The 20,983-nt window shown below is 27.3% G+C and overlaps 2 protein-coding genes across 3 annotated transcripts in view; one reads left to right on the top strand and one right to left on the bottom strand.

Moving 5' to 3' along the window:
• The window catches only part of be (ben), a 58,832-nt gene extending 44,315 nt beyond the window's left edge, over positions 1–14,517 (top strand). For both annotated transcript variants that reach the window (XM_073977935.1, XM_073977936.1), the window contains exons 2-7: positions 3,663–3,939; positions 4,643–4,785; positions 4,847–5,032; positions 7,176–7,279; positions 7,354–8,549; positions 13,298–14,517. In XM_073977935.1, the coding sequence (XP_073834036.1) occupies positions 3,663–3,939; positions 4,643–4,785; positions 4,847–5,032; positions 7,176–7,279; positions 7,354–8,549; positions 13,298–13,830 (2,439 nt within the window). In that variant the 3' untranslated portion in view covers positions 13,831–14,517. The remainder of the gene's footprint in view (positions 1–3,662; positions 3,940–4,642; positions 4,786–4,846; positions 5,033–7,175; positions 7,280–7,353; positions 8,550–13,297) is intronic.
• Positions 1–20,983, bottom strand: part of LOC141399356 (E3 ubiquitin-protein ligase highwire-like) — a 183,264-nt gene that overhangs the window by 114,987 nt on the left and 47,294 nt on the right. The gene's annotated exons all lie outside the window — the stretch shown is intronic.

Raw genomic sequence — 20,983 nt, forward strand, 5'->3', positions numbered from 1 at the left:
TTTTATATTATACACAAATTTCTCTCGGGGGGAATTGTTGTTGAAAGGAATTTTTGAGAAATTCTTTTAGTTTTCGACATTAGGAAATAAAATAATTCATATAAGGTAAAAAAATGAAAATGTCCCTCTTGGGAAATTTTAAGGGAATTTTTTGTTTTTAAATGAAAATTGTAATTTTTTTAATGATAAACATATTTTCGAAGAAATACTAAATTAAGACATTAAATAAAAATATCCCTTGGAGGGAAATTTTAGTTTGAAGGATTTTTTTTTTCAATTTTAATTTTTTGGAATAATAAAAATTCCAATATAATGAATTAAAATAAAATATTATTGTATGTCATTTTGATTTTTAAAGAATAAAAATTCCCCTAAGGAAATTTCTGCCAAAGTTTTATATTAAATACAAATTTCCCTTAGTGGGAAATTTTTGTTGAAAGGAATTTTTGAGAAATTGTTTTAGTTTTCGATTTTTGGAAATAAAATAATCCATATAAGCTAAAAAATAAGAATTTCCCTTTTGGGAAATTTTAAGGGAATTATTTGTTTTCAATGAAAAATACTATTTTTGTTAAAGTTATACACAAATTAAAAAGAAAAACGAGATTTAGACCGTAAATTAAAATTTCACTACGAGGGAAATTTTTGTTTGAAGGATATTTTTTCAATTTTAACTTTTTAGTATAATAAAAGTTTCAATATAATGAAAATAAAACAATTTTCTGTGCCATTTTAAATAATAAAAATTCCCTTAAGGAAATGTCTGACAAATTTTTATATTAAAAACAAATTTCCCTTTGAGGGAAATTGTTGTTGAAAAGAATTTTTGAGAAATTCTTTTAGTTTTCGATATTAGGAAATAAAATAATTCATATAAGCAAAAAAAAATAAAAATTTCCCTTTTGGGAAATTTTAAGGGAATTTTCTGTTTTTCAATGAAAAATACTATTTTTATGAAAGCTATACACAAATTACAAAAGAAAAACTAAATTTAGACCGTAAATAAAAATTTCCCTACTAGGGACATTTTTGTTTGATAGGTTTTTTCCAATTTTTCAATTTTAATTTTTTGGATAATAAAAATTCCAATATAATAAAAATAAAACAATATTCATTTCATAATAAAAATTCCCTAAACTAAATTTCCGCCAAATTTTTATATTATACACAAATTTCCCTTTAAGGGAAATTTTTGTTGAAAGAAATTTTTGAGAAATTCTTTTAGTTTTCGATTTTATTTCCTAAAATAATTCATATAAGCAAAAAAAATAAAAATTTCCCTTTTGGAAAATTTTAAGGGAAATTTTTGTTTTCATTGAAAATTTTAATTTTTCTTAAAGATAAACATAAATTTCGAAAAAATGCTAAATTAAGACATTAAATAAAAATATCCCTTCGAGGGAAATTTTAGTTTGAAGGATTTTTTCCCATTTTAATTTTTTGGGATGATAAAAATTCCAATATAATGAATAAGAATAAAACATTATTGTATGTAATTTTGATTTTAAAGGATTCCCTTAAGGAATTTCCGCCAAACTTTTATATTATACACAAATTTCCCTCGGTGGGAAATTGTTGTTGAAAGATTTTTTTGTTGATAAATTCTTATAGTTTTCGATATTAAGAAATAAAATAATTCATATAAGTTATAAAATAAAAATGTCCCTTTTGGGAAATTAAAAGGGAATTGTTTTTTTTCCAATGAAAAATACTATTTTTATTAAAGTTATACACAAATTACAAAAAAGCTAAATTTAGACCGTAAATAAAAATTTACCTACTAGGGACATTTTTGTTTGATAGGTTTTTTCCAATTATTCATTCTAATTTTTTGGATAATAAAAATTCCAATATAATAAAAATAAAACAATATTCATTTCAATTTAAATAATAAAAATTCCCTAAAGGAAATTTCCGACAAAATTTTATATTATACACAAATTTCCCTCGGTGGGAAATTGTTGTTGAAAGATTTTAGTTTTCGATTTTAGTTTTCGATATTTAGTTTTCTATATTAGGAAATAAAAAAAATCATACAAGCTAAAAAAATAAGAATTTCCCTTTTGGGAAATTTTAAGGGAATTTTTTGTTTTCAATGAAATTTTTAATTTTTGTTAAAGATAAACACAAATTACAAAGAAAAGCTAAATTTAGATAGTAAATAAAAATATACCTTCGAGGGAAATTTTAGTTTGAAGACTTTTTTCCAAATTTTTTCAATTTTAATTTTTTTTGGGATGATAACAATTCCAGTATTCGATCAAAAAAAATGTGTATAATCTACCATTTTAAATAATAAACATTCCTTTAAGGGAATTTCTGCCAATTTTTGGTTACCTTAAGCCTGAGAATCGACTAGTTTCCCATAGCGACCTAGTTCATCTTGCTAAGATTTCAATAAATGATAACTTTCTAGATCCTAGAAAGTTCCTACTAGGAACACTTTTCCTATGTTATTCCTTCTATCAAATCCGTTTTATGAAAATCTTAAAAATTTCCCGTAGTTTTTTTAATTGTAACAAAATGTAAAAATCCCCATATTTTCATTGTAGGTATATTGACCATTTTCTTTTCTGTTCTTCTCATCTCCTTGGTCTTTTTTATGTTTTTATTACCCTTTTAATATAAATTTATCGCATTTTTTGTTAATCTTTAGGAATTAGACTTGCTTATAAGGCAACAAAACATGAATGGCGGACGGTAGGCAGTGCTAATGCTGCCGCTTCTGCTATTTCTATGCCTACTACAAATAAAATGCCTTGACAGTTTTTGCCATAAAAAATAATTTCGGTTTTTTTGGCCACAACCCAAAAAGACAGAGTTTTGCCACGGAAATGCTTTAAATTACAAAATAAATAAAAACCTCCGAATTTTTGTTAAATATGTTTTTGTTTTTCTTTTTTAGAATATGTCATATGAGGGACTTTTTGTGATTATAAGAAAAAATATTAAAATAAGAACAATATCCAGGCGTTAATGGATTTTGTTTGGCCCTACACTGCTGTACATTCAAATACAACAACAAATATTATAGAATCAAAATTCACCTTGAACTTTATATTCAAATTTCTGATATTGGATCATAATGCCACTTAAAGTCTATGATTTTTCCGAAATTCAATTGTAGAGGAAGTTGATTTTTCTTGTTGTTTACATAACTGTTCGATAGATCGACAGACATTGATTGATAAATAATTTCAAAAGTGGCAAATAATTTGTTTTGAAATGTCGTAATTTTTTATATTAACAAATCTCAAATGTTTATTGTCAGAAGCAACCTATCAATGAAGAGTTATTGGAAAAATAAGTGCTCACATTGATACGATTTCGTAAAAGGAATGAATTTTCTTTGGCAGAATATCCCAAGCAGAATAAGGGAACAGAAGAAACAATACTACTATAGTTCCACAAACATCCCAAAAGGGAAAGGGGAGACTTCTCTCTCAAGCAGAATATATAGTCTTCTTCAATTTCGTATATGTACACTGTTAATTTTTTTCTTCGAATATTTGAAGCAATAAAATATGGAATTTAGCTGAAATAAAAACAAAATATATGCTCTACTATTTTTGAAATTTTTATATATTTTTCCATTTATAAAATTCAAAATTTTTTATTTTTAAATCTAATAATTATTTGTTCTCTTTTCCCTTTCTTTCCAGTTAAGTTCCATATTCGATCGACAATTTAAAATGCCGGAATTGGCAAAAATCTTAATTGTCAAATTGGCGCCAAGAACCGATTTTCGTCTCGTCGATGGATTCTTTCACAACGATACCATTAATCGTTTCATTATCGAAGGAAATATGGAAGAGCAGGAAAAAGTGGAGATTGGAACGGATGCATTTCGTGGCAATAATGGACCATTCCCAGAAATAGTATTTACCAATGTTTTTGCCATTATCATACGACAGAGGGCGTTTAGACAAAAGTCTTCGGGTAAGTGAGAGAGAGAAAAAATTTCAATAAAATTTATTTATTAAATTAATTGACAACAACTGGAATTAAGACGCACCATTAAAAAACCAAAACTATTATTGAGAGAGAGAGAAATGTAGAGCAGCATTCGGCACACAACAACAACAATTTGAGCAAACACTGTTGTCAGTGCATGGTTTTTCAATTAGTGAGTGGAGAGAGAAGCTCTCTTTGCTTGCTCGCAAGTAAAGAGGTGCCGAATTCTGATGTAGAGGAATAGCTAATGAGAGAGAAATATAACATAACATGCATTTCTCATTTGAACCATTGAAGACAAACTTTAATATGTAGTTTGTGTTAATTTCGTAAATGTTGTTTAAAGGAAATAATTCTCAATGACTTTCAAAGAAAAGTGTTTTAACGGAATTTCCTTCTGAAACGTATTTTATACCAACATTTGATTAACAAAAAATTGAATAATGGAAAATCCACATAAATAAATAAAAAAACTATGTACCATTATGTAAATATTTTATGGACATTCCGGAATTTTTAATGGAAATTAAAATTTTTATTGAACTTCCTGTTCAATAATAATAAAAAAGAAATAAAATTGTACATAACAGAAATAGTTTTTTTTTTTTTGAATTTTCTTTTATTTTATAATTGAGAGAAGAAAATAAATCATTACATCGAATATTTTTTCATTTTTCTTTTCTTACAGAAAGTTGCAAAGTAAATGTGACAAATAGCAACGATGTCTTGTTATTTGAAAATGCATTTGAACACACGCAAATACGTGGCACTTTTGTGGGCATTAAAGATTTCAGAATATCGGAAAAAGCTTTTAATACGGCCCATGCCAGGGTGAGTTTTGTAAAACATTTTGTTAGAATTTAATAGAAAATAATATTTTGTTTACTTTCAGTTACACATCGAATCTTCGAATATCGATAACATTTATCGCATTGATGCCTCGATACGTGAAATAAAATTTGTCAAATGTACCATTGGCACCATCAATCCCGGGGCATTTGATGTCAATAATATTAATGCGATAATATTTGAATCATGTCGCATTGATGCCATTAAATCGAGAGCCATAACAGAAAAGGTAAGGAAATGTCAATAAATTGAGACTCATTTATTTTTAAGATCGATCAAGTGGGTCGGATGATATCGAATATTCAAATTTTATATACGAAAATCCTGCAATGCAGATAAAAACATAGAAATTAATTTTTTTCTGATAAAAAAAGTCCTATGTTGCAATTCATTTTTCTAGTCCAGATTTTGCAAAACTACATTTTGGTCGGATTTGTTTTGGTCGAAATGTTTGGTCGAATTTAAATTTTTGGTCGACATTAAAATGTAGAATGAAAAATGCAAATGGTAAATTTTTAAGATTAAAATTGAAAAAAACATACATTTAGTCCGTTGAAAAAAATCTTTAATATCTATGTCCTATAATATCGAAAACCTCAAAATTCAGTTCAATTACTATCGAAAACCTCAAAATTCAGTTCAATATGTTGTAATTCATTTTTCTAGTCCAGATTTAGCAAAACTAAATTTTGGTCGGATTTGTTTTGGTCGAAATTTTGGTCGAATTTAAATTTTTGGTCGACATCAAAATTTAGATTAAAAAATACAAATGGTAAATTTGTAGGATTAAAATTGAAAAAAAACATACATTTAGTCCGTTGAAAAAAATCTTTAATATCTATGTCCTATAATATCGAAAACCTCAAAATTCAGTTCAATTAAAAAATCATGTCTTTGGGCATATTTCAGTCTAAGAAATAAGAAGAACTCAATGGTTTTTTTCGTCCCAAATGTATTTAAACAAATCCACATCTTTAAATTTCTATAGATCATCTAAATCTCCAAATTTGATGCCCAAAAATGTCATAATACGGTTTCAAACATAAAATTTATTTATTTATTTTTTCCTTTTTTTTTGTTTTTTTTTTTTTCGATAAAAATAACTTGTGTATTTCAATTCATTTTTTCTAGTTCAGATTTTGCAAAACTAAATTTTGGTCGGATTTTTTTTTTTTTTTGGTCGAAATTTAAAACTGTTGGTTGAAAAATCCAAAATCAAATATTTTATTTTCAACTTTAAATTTAAATAAAAATTTACAATTTTAGTCGAAATTAAAAGTTTGGTTTCGGTTTTAAATTTAAATAAAAAGTTTCAGTTTTGATGTAAATTAAAAATTTGGTCTAAATTGTAAATATTAAAATTAAGATCAATTAGTGTTGCTTGTTTTGATAAAGAAAGCTCCAATGTTCCAATGCATTCTTCTAGCCAAAATTTTTAACTACACATTTTGGGTACAAATTTTGATTTGGTCGAAATTGAAAATATTGGTCAGAAAGACCTAAAAACATATATTTTATTTTTAAATTTAAATAAAAGGTTTCAATTAGAATGTTGATAAAAATTGCACATTTCCATGTTTCATGTGGTTTTTTGAAATTTTTATATTTAAAATGTCATAATGCGGCTTCAAACATAAAATTTATTTATTTATTTTTTTTTTTATCATATTTTATTTTTTTTTTTGATAAAAATAACTTGTGTATTGCAATTCATTTTTTCTAGTTCAGATTTTGCAAAACTAAATTTTGGTCGGAATTTTTTTTGGTCGAAATTTTTTGGTCGAACTAAAATTTTTGGTCGACATAAAACTGTTAGGTGAAAATTACAAATGTGAAATGGTTAACTGAAAAATACACATTTGGCCCGCTGAAAAATCTTTAAATATTTATGCCTTTTAACCACTTTGGGCCCATAAAAATTTAAAATCCAGTTTAATTAAAAACGTCTTTGAAATCAATAAATAATCTTTTTTATAGTTCAGATTTTGGAAAAATTAATTTTGGCCGGAATTTTTTTGGTCCAAATTTTTTGGTCGAATTAAAATTTTTGGTCGACATAAAAATGTTAGGTGAAAATTACAAATGTGAAATGGTTAACTGAAAAATATAAATTTGGCCCGCTGAAAAAATCAACTATCTATGTCTTTTGACCTCTTTGGGCCCTTAAAAATTTAAAATCCAGTTTAATTAAAAACGTATTTAAAATCAATAAATAATCATTTTTATAATTCAGATTTTGGAAAACTAAATTTTGGTCAGAATTTTTTTGGAATTTTGTTCTTTAGATCCTTTGAAGAAATGGGGTCCCCTGTTAATATTCCTAATACCTGCTTTTAACTTTGCACATATTTATTATCTTCTTATTTTTCTAGCTCTTAAGTGACAATGTATCGATAACGGGTGCCACAATTGGTATCATCGAAAGTGATGCAATCTATGGCAGTGGTATAAAAGAATTGAAAATTAGCAACAACAAGTAAGCAACATACATAACCTTACTTTTTTACCACTCAACAAAATACTAATTACCTTTTTGTTTCGCTGTTTCAGAATCGACACCATTTACGAGAATGCAATTTACGTGACATCGATAAACGTGACCATAACCGATAACCACATTAAACACCTGGGCAGCAAGTGGTTGCACGTCAAAGACTGGACACGCATTAAGGTGGAGCGGAATCAATTTGGCATTTTCGGTCACATGCTGTTGGAGAAGAGTCGCAGCAGTGAGAAATGCACATTTGGTGAAAATTCCCTAACCGATCCCCGCGATGGTAGCCTAAACTTTACCAACCCCCATTGTACGGTCTATGACATATCACTGAATAAACCTTGCCGCTGTGATTCCCAGTGGTTGGAACGTCTATCGGATCATGATTTAAGATCTCAAGTTTTTTGCACAATTGATGAGAAGTTGGGCAATTGTTTTAACACCTCCATGCTTAACTTCTTGCAATACTACAGTGATGTCTGTGATGAGACTAAGACAATTTTAGATTGTAAAAACAACAAGCATTTGAGGAAGGTGGAAGGGCGTTTCTTTACCCCCGAAGAGTTGGCTGCCAAGAGGAAACAGCTACCCGAAGTGATCATAATTTTGGTTAGTGGTGTGGCAATTTTAATGCTCATTTTGGCACTCATCATTATCATGATCTGTCGTTGTCGCCGCCGTTCCCTGAAAATGTCACGTGCAGGTAGTGGGGGTGAAGCCAGCCAAGGACGCAGCCATGTCCATGAATTCTCCCAAGATGATCGTATCGTCATCAATCAAACTCTCCAGCTAATACAAAAGAAATATCCCGAAATTTACAAAAAGATCCATGAAAAGATTCAAATTATGTACATTGGCAATTTATCCGAAGCGAAATGTGTCAAAACGACAAGTCAAATTGTTAATCTTTTAAATAAGGTACAGAATCCTGGTAGCGATTTTATGGCCCTAAATCGCGTGCTCACAGAACATTTGCAATCACCATTGCCCTCAGCTCCACCTGCCGATCAAACACCAATTTATTCCGAACCCGGCCTTACGGAGGGTGATTTTTATGCTGCCAACACTTTTGATAATATGCAAGGTAATCCAATGATGGGAGGCAATACGGGTGGTGTTGGCGCCGGTCCAGAACATATTTATGCTGAGCCCAGCTGTGCCCAACAGCCACTATTGCCCAATGAATATGCCTCCCCAGCAGATGGCCATTTGGAGTCGATGGATGTCTACACGGAACCTATTAATGAAAGAGGTAATACATTTTCACCTAGAACAACAGCAACAACTACAGCTACACCACGAACAAGAACACTAAGAGGAAGTTATGCAACACAAGTTTGAATGGCAACACATTCCCATATCTCCCAAAAGTGTCCAACATCCTACATTCATCCTACCTCCCTCATCCCAAAAAATATGTTACCAAAAACACACACACACACACAAATGTAGTAAAACATTAGGAGAAGTAAGTTAATTGTTTTTGTTTTCAAAATTTTTCCACATATGTAGATCATGAGCTTTCGTAGTAACTTCATTGTAGTGTAGACGACGAGCTTTTCAAATCATGAAAACGTTTATCGTGCCTTAATCGTAGTATATTTCATGAACTTTTCGAAATCTTGAAGCTTTCATTGTAACTTTATTGTAATGCAGAATCACGAGCTCATTTTCCACATAGATCATGAGCTTTCGTAGTAACTTCATCGCAGTGTAGACGATGAGATTTTCAAATCATGAAAACGTTTATCGTGCCTTAATCGTAGTTTATTTCATGAACTTTTAAAAATCTTAAAGCTTTCATTGTAACTTTATTGTAGTACAGAATCACGAGCTTTTTACAAACTGAAAGCTTTCACCCTAAATTAGCTGTTATTACATCTTAATCATAGTATGTAGTTTTCATGAACTTTTTAAACATCCATAAAGCTTTCATTATAACTTATTTCGTAGTATAGAATTTTAAGCTTTTCACAATATGAAAGCTTTCATCTTAAATTAGTCGTAGTATAATAGATTACAAGCTTTTCAAACCATTTCATGGTGGGTATAATAGCTTTTAAAACCATAAAGCTTATATTGTAATTAACGAACCATAAAAAGCTTTCGTTCATTGTAAAGGTGAAAACCTTTTTATTATTTCCTAAAAACTACCATCTTAAATTAAACGTATTATAGATCACAAGCTTTATGTGCTAAGAAGGCGTAGAATGTATAGACAAATTGTAGTTAGACCGTGTAGACAATTGTAGCTCTTTGATGTAATTTAGTAGAATGCTGGCGATCTAAGACCTCATGATCACCAGTAATATTATTGCATGTTATCACAGTACAGATTGAGAGAGGGGGAGAGAAATCGGAATCATTGGTACAACCACTGTAATACCTTAAATTAACCCTTCTATAAAGCTTACTGTAAGTTGAAACTTACATTGAAAGCAGAATATATACCTTCACACTGCGGATATATTTTGAACTTGATATACACTTTACACAGAAAAAAATTTTAGCCATTTGATAAAAAAATTCAAAGATTCAATCAAAAATTTATCGATTTTCCGGCGATAAAAAATTGTCATATTGACAAAATTCGATAAAATTATTTGATCAAAAAGTAAAAATACAACTGATAAAATATTTCACATATTGACAAAAATATTTATCAAAATATTTCACATATTCCATTTTATCAGTTCAATATAAAAAATCGATACATATTTTAGTCAATATATATTTCACATATTGACTAAAATATTTATCGATTTTTTATATCAGTTGTATTTTTACTTTGTGATCAAATAATTTTATCGAATTTCGTCAATATGATAAATTTTTTTATCGCCGGATTTTTTTTCTGATTTCAAAAATTTTAATTTGAAAACCAAAATATTATAAATTATTACGTAATTATTAGAATAAGGTTTACATTTGTTCTCAAATTGTTTAACAAAAAATCCCTCATTTATCCCCAAAATCCAACATTTAATTTAAAATCTTAAAACTTCATGTTTACGATAAAAACGTAATTATTGAAACTTTATATCGGTCACCAAAAATTCCCGATTTTCCACTAAAGTTCAAATTTTGCATTTAATTAGCTTTGCATAAAAATTTTGTTTAAAAATTATTTTTGGGTGAATTTCAAATTTTGGTCGAAATTAAAAATTTGGTCAAAATCCATTTTGGTCAAAATTTTGGGTTAGTTGAATTTAAATTTTTGGTTGACAATAAAACTGTTGGTTGAAAAATCCAAAATCAAATATTTTATTTTCAACTTTAAATTTAAATAAAAATTTACAATTTTGGCCGAAATTAAAAGTTTGGTGTAACTCCATTCCGGTTTCGGTTTTGGTCGAATTTAAATTTTTGGTCGATATAAGAAATGTTGGTTGACAAATCAAAAAAAAAATCACTTTTAAATTTAAATAAAAAGTTTCAGTTTTGGTCTAAATTAAAAATTTTGGTCTAAATTGTAAATATTAAAATAAAGGTAAATTTTTTGCATTTAATTAGCTTTGCATTAAAGATTTTAAAGCTTTTTCACATAAATAACAAATATCCCCTGTATAGTACACAAATTCCAAATTTCCCCTTAAATCTTCAGATTTGATATATAAAATTTCCATAATACGGATAAAAACACTTTCTTTATAAAAATAACTTCGGTATTCCAATTCATGTTTTTCTATCCCAAAATTTTGAAAAACAGCATTTTGTTTAAATATTTTTTGTTTGAATTTCAAATTTTGGTCGAAATTAAAAATTTGTTCTAAATCCATTTTGGTCAAAATTTTGGGTTAGTTGAATTTAAATTTTTGGTCGATATTAAAACTGTTGGTTGAAAAATCCAAAATCAAATATTTTATTTTCAACTTAAATTTAAATAAAAATTTACAATTTTGGTCGAAATTAAAAGTTTGGTGTAATTCCATTCTGGTTTCGGTTTTGGTCGAATTTAAATTTTTGGTCGACATAAGAAATGTTGGTTGAATTTCAAATTTTGGTCGAAATTAAAAATTTGGTCTAAACCCATTTTGGTCAAAATTTTGGGTTAGTTGAATTTAAATTTTTGGTCGACATTAAAACTGTTGGTTGAAAAATCCAAAATCAAATATTTTATTTTTAACTTTAAATTTAAATAAAAATTTACAATTTTGGTCGAAATTAAAAGTTTGATGTAACCCCATTCTGGTTTCGGTTTTGATCGAATTTCAATTTTGGGTCGACATAAGAAATGTTGGTTGAATTTCAAATTTTGGTCGAAATTAAAAATTTGGTCTAAATCCATTTTGGTCAAAATTTTGAGTTAGTTGAATTTAAATTTTACACATTTTTTAATAAAAAGAATTTTGGTATTCACATTCATGTTTTCTATCCCAAATTTTACAAAAAAATTTTGGTTGAATTTTAAATTTTATTTGAAATTAAAAATTTGGTCTATATCCATTTTGGTCAAAATTTTGGATTAGTTGAATTTAAATTTTTGGTCGACATTAAAACTGTTGGTTGAATAATCCAAAACCAAATATTTTACTTTTAACTTTAAATTTAAATAAAAATTTACAATTTTGGTCGAAATTAAAAGTTTGGTGTAACTCTCCATTCTGGTTTCGGTTTTGGTCGAATTTAAATTTTTGGTCCACAAAAAAATCCAAAATTTTGACCAAAATGGATTTAGGCCAAATTTTTAATTTCGACCAAAATTTGAAATTCAACCATTTATTTATTTATTTTTATTTTATTTTATTTTTTTTTTTTTTTTTGTAAACTTTGGGATAGAAAACTTGAATGTGAAAACCTAAATTCTTTTTAACTTTACCTTTTAAATTTAAATATAAAGATTCAGTTTTGCTCTAAATTGAAAATTTGGTCAAAATTGTAAATATTAAACTTAAAGTCAATTAGTGGTGCATGTTTTCATAAAGAAAACTCCCATGTTCGAATGCATTCTTCTAGCCAAAAATTTTTAACCACACATTTTGGGTAAAAATTTTGGTTTGATTGAATTTAAATTTTTGGTCGAAATTGAAAATATTGGTTAGAAAACCCAAACATATCTTTTATTTTTAAATTTAAATAAAAAATTTCAATTAGAATTTTGATATAAATTGCACATTTCCATGTTTCCATGTGGTTTATTGAAATTTTAATGGGTGTTTTTAACCCATAAATGTTTTTAATATATTTTTATAACTTAAATTTAATTTTTGTTAGCCAAAATTTTGCAAAAATCCATTTTTTCAAAAATTTGATTTTGGTCGAAATTAACAATTTTGGTCGAAATGAAAAATTGGTTGAAATTCGCCTGTAAACATAAAAATAATTTTTATATACATTTTTAGCCTGCATTCAACTAAAACCAAAATTTGGACCAACTAGAAAATGTTATTTTGGTCGAATTTAAATTTTTGGTCGAAAATACACTTTTTGGTTGAAATATATATAGAAATCTTTTTTTTTTTTTCTCAAAAATTTAAATCAACATTTATTTAGTTAGTGAATTTATTAAAAATTTCAATTTTGGTATACATTGCAAATTTCCAAATTCAAATGTTTTTGATCTGAAATCAAGCGAATAGAATCACTCAAAATTAACTGCTCCGCAAATTTTCCTTCAAATTTCTACTCAACAATATATTTTTGCTTCCCAAAATTTCAGTTTCAAAAATCCCAGTTTTTTCCCGAAACTTTAATTGTTCCTGAAACCAACTTTTTTGCTTCATTCTCATAATTCCCGATTTAAAAATCCAACGGGTTTCCATGAAATTCACTTCCTTAAAATCGCTCAGCACAATTTTCCCACTTTGCCATTGATAATTTAATGTTTTATTGATAAATCCCAAAAATTCTCCCAATTCCTCTCTCCTAACAAACATTTCCCCCATAGTTTGCTGCTAATACCCCAGTAATCCCCCCTTTCTCCTACCTAACACAAGCACCTCCACAACCCCAAACTTTAATAACAAAATTAATTTTTGTTTTCCCCCGTTTTTGTTTCAGACTCAAATCTAACCACACCCTATGCTGTAACACAACCCCTTAATCGACCCATGGCCGGCGGCGCTGCCAGCACATATCAAAGTCCCTATAGGCCATATGCCACACCCATGCGTACCCAGTACAGCCATCAACACAGACAACTGCCAGACGTTTTGTCACAACACAATACACAACAAAGAACAACGGGTCCTACCTCACCCACACCCTCCTCATCGTCCTCGGGAACCCTGTCGAATGTAAGACGCATGGCCCAAAATTTACAAGACAATGGTAATTTTAATCCCATTGCCAAGCCACGTAACAAGCATTTAGTAGCACCACCCCAATATACAGCTCCCGATATAAGACATAAACAATTATTGAAAAATCCCTCCATAGCTATTGCAGCAGCCGTAGGACAACGTAGTGATGATATTGAATTGGATATGCGTGGTGCCACCGCGTTACCATCGAATGATTCGGGTTCTAATCATTCGGGTGGTAGTAATGAAACGGTTCAAATCGATGATGTTATACAGTATGCAGATTCCTAAGGATGCAAGCAAGCACTATGGTGGCCAGTTGTTTTAGATTTTTTATATCGACTGTTAAATGGTGTATGCTGCCTCGTCGTGGAAGGTAAACGGAACCTACGCAAGGTGACCAGTCATAGGTTTAAGTGATTTGTTCCTTTTAAAAAAACTGAGAGGGGATAGTTGTTGTAAATGTTAAAAAGGTTAAAGAGCTTCATGGGCAATATTTTGTCAAAAAAATTGGAAAAAATTTTAATTTTTGAACAGAATTTAAATGCTGGCAAAATTTTGTCCAATTTAACATTTGGCCGATATTAAAGTTAAAGTAGTTGTTTAAATTACCAATTTATTTATTTTTAATTTTTGTAGAATTCGGAAAAATCAATTTTGGCCGAAATAAAAAATTTGGTCGGAATTGAAATTTTCAAAAAAATTGGAAATCAATAATTTTAGCATCTTAATTTTGGTTAAAGCTATCATTTTGGTTGAAATATATATTTTACTGTTTGGCTATTCGATGAGAAAGAACTTCAATTTTGGTCGTATTTAAAGATTAAAATTTTACTTTTTGTCCAATTTAAAGATTTGGCCGATATTAAAGTTAAAGTTGTTGTTTAAATTACCAATTTATTTAATTTTAACTTCTGTAGAAATCGAAAAAAATCAATTTTGGACGAAATTAAAAATTTGGTAAATTTGGTCGGAATTTCTATTTTCGAAAAAATTGGAAATCAATAATTTTAGCATCTTAATTTTGGTTAAAGCTTTCATGTTGGTGTAAATATTTATTTTAATGTTTGGCTATTCGATGAGAAAGAACTTTAATTTTGGTCGTATTTAAAGATTTTGTCAAAAATTAGAAGGAAATTTATTATTATTCTTATTTTTAATTTTGTTCTTGGTTGAATTTAACAATTTGGCCCAAATTGAATATTTTGTTTAGATTGCCAATTTATTAATTTTTGTAGAATTTGTAAAAACAAATTTGGTCGGAATTGCAATTTTCCAAAAAGTTAGAAATACATCATTTTAACATCTTAATAGTGCTTGAAACTTTCGTTTTGGCCAAAATATTTATTTGTAAAACTTTGAAATTTTTAAATCAATTTAAATTTTGATTGAAATTAAAGTTTATTAAAAATTGCAATTTAGCTTAAAAGTATATTTACATTTTGGTATATATTTATTATTAAATTTAACACGTTTGAAATTTAAAACGTTGATAAAATATTTGGTCGAAAATTTTGAATTTGCAGACCAAATAAAAATATTAACATGTAATTCAAAAAAATTTTTTTCTGTTGAAATTTAAAATGTTTAGAAAATATTTCGGATCATAACTAAAAATCCATGGACCAAATTAGACATATTTCCATTTGTTGCCTTATTGATTTTCTATTAAAATACTATTTTTTTTTTAATTTAAGAAAACAAAAATTTTAATTGTGATCTAAAATAACAAATTTTGATATAAATTTTATATTTTCGTTAAAAAATTTATATTTTTGTCAACATTGTACATTTGTGTCAAAACTTTATATTTTGGTCAAAATTGTATATTTTGGTCAAAATTTTATATTTTGGTCAAAATTGTATATTTTGGTCAAATTTGTACATTTTGGTCAAAATTGTATATTTTTATCAACAATGTATATTTTGGTCAAAATTGTACATTTTTGTCAAAATTGTTTATTTTGGTTAAAATTTTATATTTTGGTCAACATGGAATGTTTTGGTCAAAACTGTATATTTTGGTCAAAATTGTATATTTTGATCAAAATTGTATATTTTGATCAAAATTGTATATTTTGATCAAAATTGTATATTTTGGTCAAAATTGTATATTTTGATCAAAATTGTATATTTTGGTCAAAATTTTATATTTTGGTAAACATTTTAAATTTTAGTCAAAATTGTGTATTTTGGTAAAAATTGAATATTTTGGTCAAATTTGTACATTTTGGTCAAAATTGTATATTTTTATCAACATTGCATATTTTGGTCCAAATTGTCCATTTTGGTAAAAATTGTATATTTTGTTCAAAATTTTATATTTTGGTCAAAACAGTATATTTTTGTCAAAATTGCATTTTGGTAAAAATTTTGTTCAAAATTTTATATTTATATTTGTTCAAAAATTTATATTTTGGTCAAGATTGTATATTTGGGTCAAAATTTTAAATTTTGGTCAAAATTGTTTATTTTGGTTAAAATTTTATATTTTGGTCAAAATTTTATATTTTGGTCAAAATTATTATTTTGGTCAAAATTATTATTTTGGTCAAAATTTTATATTTTGATCAAAATTTTATATTTTGATCAACATTTTATATTTTGGTCAAAATTTTATATTTTGGTCAAAATTTTATATTTTGGTCAAAATTGTATTTTGGTAAAAATTGTATATTTTGTTCAAAATAGTATATTTTGGTCAAAATTTTATATTTGGGTCAAAATTATATATTTTGGTCAAAATTGTATATTTTTGTCAAAATTGTATTTTGGTAAAAATTTTATATTTTGTTCAAACATGTATATTTTGGTCAAAATTGTATATTTGGGTCAAAATTTTATATTTTGGTCAAAATTGTTTATTTTCGTTAAAATTTTATATTTTTATCAACATTTTATATGTTGGTCAAAAATTGTATATTTTGGTCAACATTTTATATTTTGGTCAAAATTTTATATTTTGGTCAAAATTGTATATTTTGGTCAAAATTTTATATTTTGGTCAAAATTTTACATTTTGGTCAAAATTGTATATTTTGATCAAATTTTGTTCAAAAATTTATATTTTGGTCAAGATTGTATATTTGGGTTAAAATTTTAAATTTTGGTCAAAATTGTTTATTTTTGTTAAAATTTTATATTTTGGTCAACATGGTATATATTTGGGTTAAAATTTTATATTTTGGTCAAAATTATTTATTTTGGTCAAAATTTTATATTTTGATCAAAATTTTATATTATAAAAATTGTATATTTTGTTCAAAATAGTATATTTTGGTCAAAATTTTATATATTTGTCGAAATTGTATTTTGGTAAAAATTTTATATTTTGTTCAAACATGTATATTTTGGTCAAAATTGTATATTTGGGTCAAAATTTTATATTTTGGTCAAAATTGTTTATTTTCGTTAAAATTTTATATTTTTATCAACATTTTATATTTTGGTCAAAATTTTATATTTTGGTCAAAATTGTATATTTTGGTCAAAATTTTATATTTTGGTCAAAACTGTATATTTTGGTCAAAATTGTATTTTGGTAAAAATTGTATATTTTGTTCAAAATAGTATATTTTGGTAAAAATTGTATATTTTGTTCAAAATTGTTTATTTTGGTTAAAATTTTATATTTGGTCAAAACTTTATATTTTGGTCAAAATTTTATATTTTGGTCAAAATTGTTTATTTTGGAAAAAATTTTATAGTTTGATCAACATTTTATATTTTGGTCAAAATTGTATATTTTGGTCAAAATTGTATATTTTGGTCAAAATTGTTTATTTTGGTCAAAATTTTACATTTTGGTCAAAATTGTGTATTTTGGTCAAAATTGTATATTTTGGTCAAAATTGTGTATTTTTGTCAAAACTGTATAACAACATTGTATATTTTGGTCAAAATTTTATATTTTTATTTTGGTCAATATGGTATATTTTGGTCAAAATTTTATATTTTTATTAAAATTGTATATTTTGATCCAAATTGTATATTTTGGTCAAAATTGTATATTTGGTCAAAATTGTATATTTTAGTCAAAATTGTATATTTGGGTCAAAATTGTATATTTTGGTCAAAATTGTTTATTTTATATTTTGGTCAACATGGTATATTTTGGTCAAAACTGTATATTTTGGTCAAAATTGTACATATGTTTTGATTAAAATTGTATATTTTGATCAAAATTGTATATTTTGGTAAAAATTGTATATTTTGCTCAAAACATACTATTTTGGTACAAATTTTACATTTTGACAAAAAATAAACTCTTAGTTATATTTTTAAATCGTTAACAAAAATTATTTATTTTTAATTTTGGTCAACATTTTATAATTTGCTAAAAAAATTAAAATTTGGTGAATTAAAATAGTAAAAATGAAAATATTGGTCAATATTATATTCTGGTCGAAAATGTTGGTACTTTACATGTTATATACATATATAAATTTGTTTTTTTTTTTTTTTGTAATATGTGTAAATACCATATTTTTAATTTTTATTAATAATTTGGTCGAGTTTTTTATTTTGTTCGATTTCTTCCATGTTCTAAATAATTTACAACAACATATCCCCCACCAAACAACGAGACGGCATACATCCATTATAATTAGTTTAAAAACTAAAATAATAATTATTATATAATATAATAATTTAAAACCAATTTTTATTTTTTTGAAATTAAAAACAAAAAACAGGCTTGTGATTTTAACCAATTTTCGTATAGGTATTTAAGTCTTATTTAAATCTAAAAAGTTAAACGAAAAGCAATTAGTTTGTAAACAAAACAAAACATGACTATTAATTTTTAGTTTTTTTTTTTCATTATGCAAAATAACCACCCACCCTAAAATATCCCACCCCCATCCCAAATAGAAATTTTGTAATTTAAGTAAATTATTATAATTATTTTGTTTTGTTTATCTTTTATTTTATTTTTTTTTTCTGCATAAAATGTCAACCTAGTTTCATTTTATTTTATCTTCCTTTTATTTGCCTTATTTTGTTATAAAACAAAGAAAAAAGAAAGCATTTGTAAATGTAAAACCAAGTTTTTCTTTAACTATTTCTATTGTGTAAATAGCGCTACTCTATAAAAAAATACAAAGCAAAAGCATTTTCATAAGTCATTCTATTTTTTGTTAGAAATAAGATACCAATTTTGTAATTTAATCCCCTAAAGTATGCAATACAAAATATCTAGACATCGTTCATCCATCACAATGCAACACTCACACACCGAGAAAAGGAAACAAAATAACAAAGCACTGATAACGGTAAAATACTCTTTTTTGGTTCTCCTCTTCATCCGTTCTTTCTTTGAATTAATGCCATAAGCAACAACAACAACATCACATAATACACATACACTCATTTCCTTTCTTTCTTTCCTCTTATTGTAATCTTTTTTGTGTTTCTGTTATAAATTGTAATCTGAGATTTGTAATTGCGGTTTGGTTGAAGAAATTCTCCATCAGACCACAACCAACCAAAAGAGAAAAAACTAATTGTAGTCACATAGCGAAAGAAAGAGATATTAGCTAGAAATATCACTTCGAAATAAAAGTAAACTATTTTTTTATACATAAAACGTCGAAATTGTCAAATAAGTTGTACATACAGTATTTAGTATTTGTAAAAAATTAAAACAAAAAATATAAATTTGTTTAAGAGAAATTAAAAACAAACTGTGTTTTTCTTTACCGCCTTCTTTTTGAAAGTTCAATGTTGGGTTTAAATTTCAACACCTACGTTTTTTATGAAATCCAATTAAATGTCAATTCCATGGCGTATACTAATAGAATAGATTTGTTAATGATCCAGTGACCGATAATCATTTCTGTCAAATATGTAGATATCCTCGAGGATGCCATCATTGCACAGTTCTTATTTTTTATGAATTGATTTTTGAACAATTTCATGGACATACATCAAATAAATCTTCATAATAAAGATTAACCTGGAAAAAAGGCTTAATGTAAACATGGCTTTAGGTTATCTGTGATATTAAACTACCTTATAGTAAGTTTACATTTACGGAATCCAGTTGATTTGAACTGTCAATTCCATTGCTTAAATGTCAAATGAAAAATTTTCATTTGACGTATACGCAAAGGATTTGACAGTTGAAAACGAGTGGATTTGGCAAATGTAAACCAAACATTACCAGATTTTCTTGAGAAATTATGCAAAATACAACACTGTTACGGCGTATTACGTCAGATGGCATGGAGCTATAATAGAGGTAGATGTATGTAAAACGGCATTTGCACTGGAACTTTTTGCCTGGTAAACCTTCTGTATGAGGATTTATTTGACGTTTACGCTATGGAATTGACATTTTAACCCAAACCCACTGGCTTAATCCGGTTAAGTGCAGACGAGGTATATCTGCATAATTGGTCAGTTTTACAAAAACATATGAAAACTTTACAAAAACTTGGGAGCCATATAACTCAGTAAACACATTCAATCCGATCATGAATATCAACCCCTCATGAGTTTTTGCACTCTCTCCTTTAAGTTACAACGACAGAGGGACAAAACTCACGGGGAGTTTATATTCATGATCGAACTAATTACAATATAATGTAATATAGCTCTTTTGGCATTAGCAGAAGGTAAAAAATAATGGGTTATTTTATAAATATTCACAAAGCAGAGGAACTTTTTTCCTTATTACAATGTAATTAGGACCGGTGGCTCAGTGTATGCCGCTTTGCGATAGATTCCATACTTTGCTGAAAGCATTTGCGCCCTGAGAACCGCATTCATACGTTGTTTGTTTTTTAGGCATCTATGTGAATGCTATTTAAACCTGCTTGATAGCCTTGTTGAAGTGGAGGTTCCCTCATGTAACGTTGGACCTCTCTTTCTAGATCATAAATATCCTTCCTGGTATGCCTGGGTCCTATCCACCATATGGTGATTAGGATGGCTCTTTCGGTAACACCCGACAAGTACTGTAACGAAAGCATGCCATTGTGCAGCTGTACTGGAAAAATCGTTGTCCCCTCATGTACATGGTCAACTGAAGACATAAGGAGGCACCCTGTTGCAATTCTCAGGGAGACATTCTGACAGGTTTGAATATTTTTCCAACGAGATCAACAATGTTTCTTTATCTGCACCCCAAGTGTTGCCGACAAGGGACTTGAGGACCTTGTTCCTACAAATATCTGTGGCATGCGCGGACGACATTAACAAGTGAATGTGACCTCTAAAATCTTGGGATAGTTTGTGGTCGGAATTCGACAATGACATTCAGCTCCGTTCTCACCTCTGCAGTCCATGTGGTGAAGAGAATGACCGTAGATTTAGTGAGGGAAATTTCCATATTCTTCCCAAATGACATCAGTGAAGGTACCTGACGCCAGGATCAATCATCCGTATACGTTACGATCTCAATGCCGTCTCGATAGATATAGAGATTAAACAGTTCCGGAGA

This window comes from Musca autumnalis, unplaced genomic scaffold (assembly GCF_047663935.1).
Source record: "Musca autumnalis isolate F117 unplaced genomic scaffold, ASM4766393v1 scaffold_3, whole genome shotgun sequence".
In the NCBI taxonomy this organism is placed as follows: domain Eukaryota; kingdom Metazoa; phylum Arthropoda; class Insecta; order Diptera; family Muscidae; genus Musca; species Musca autumnalis.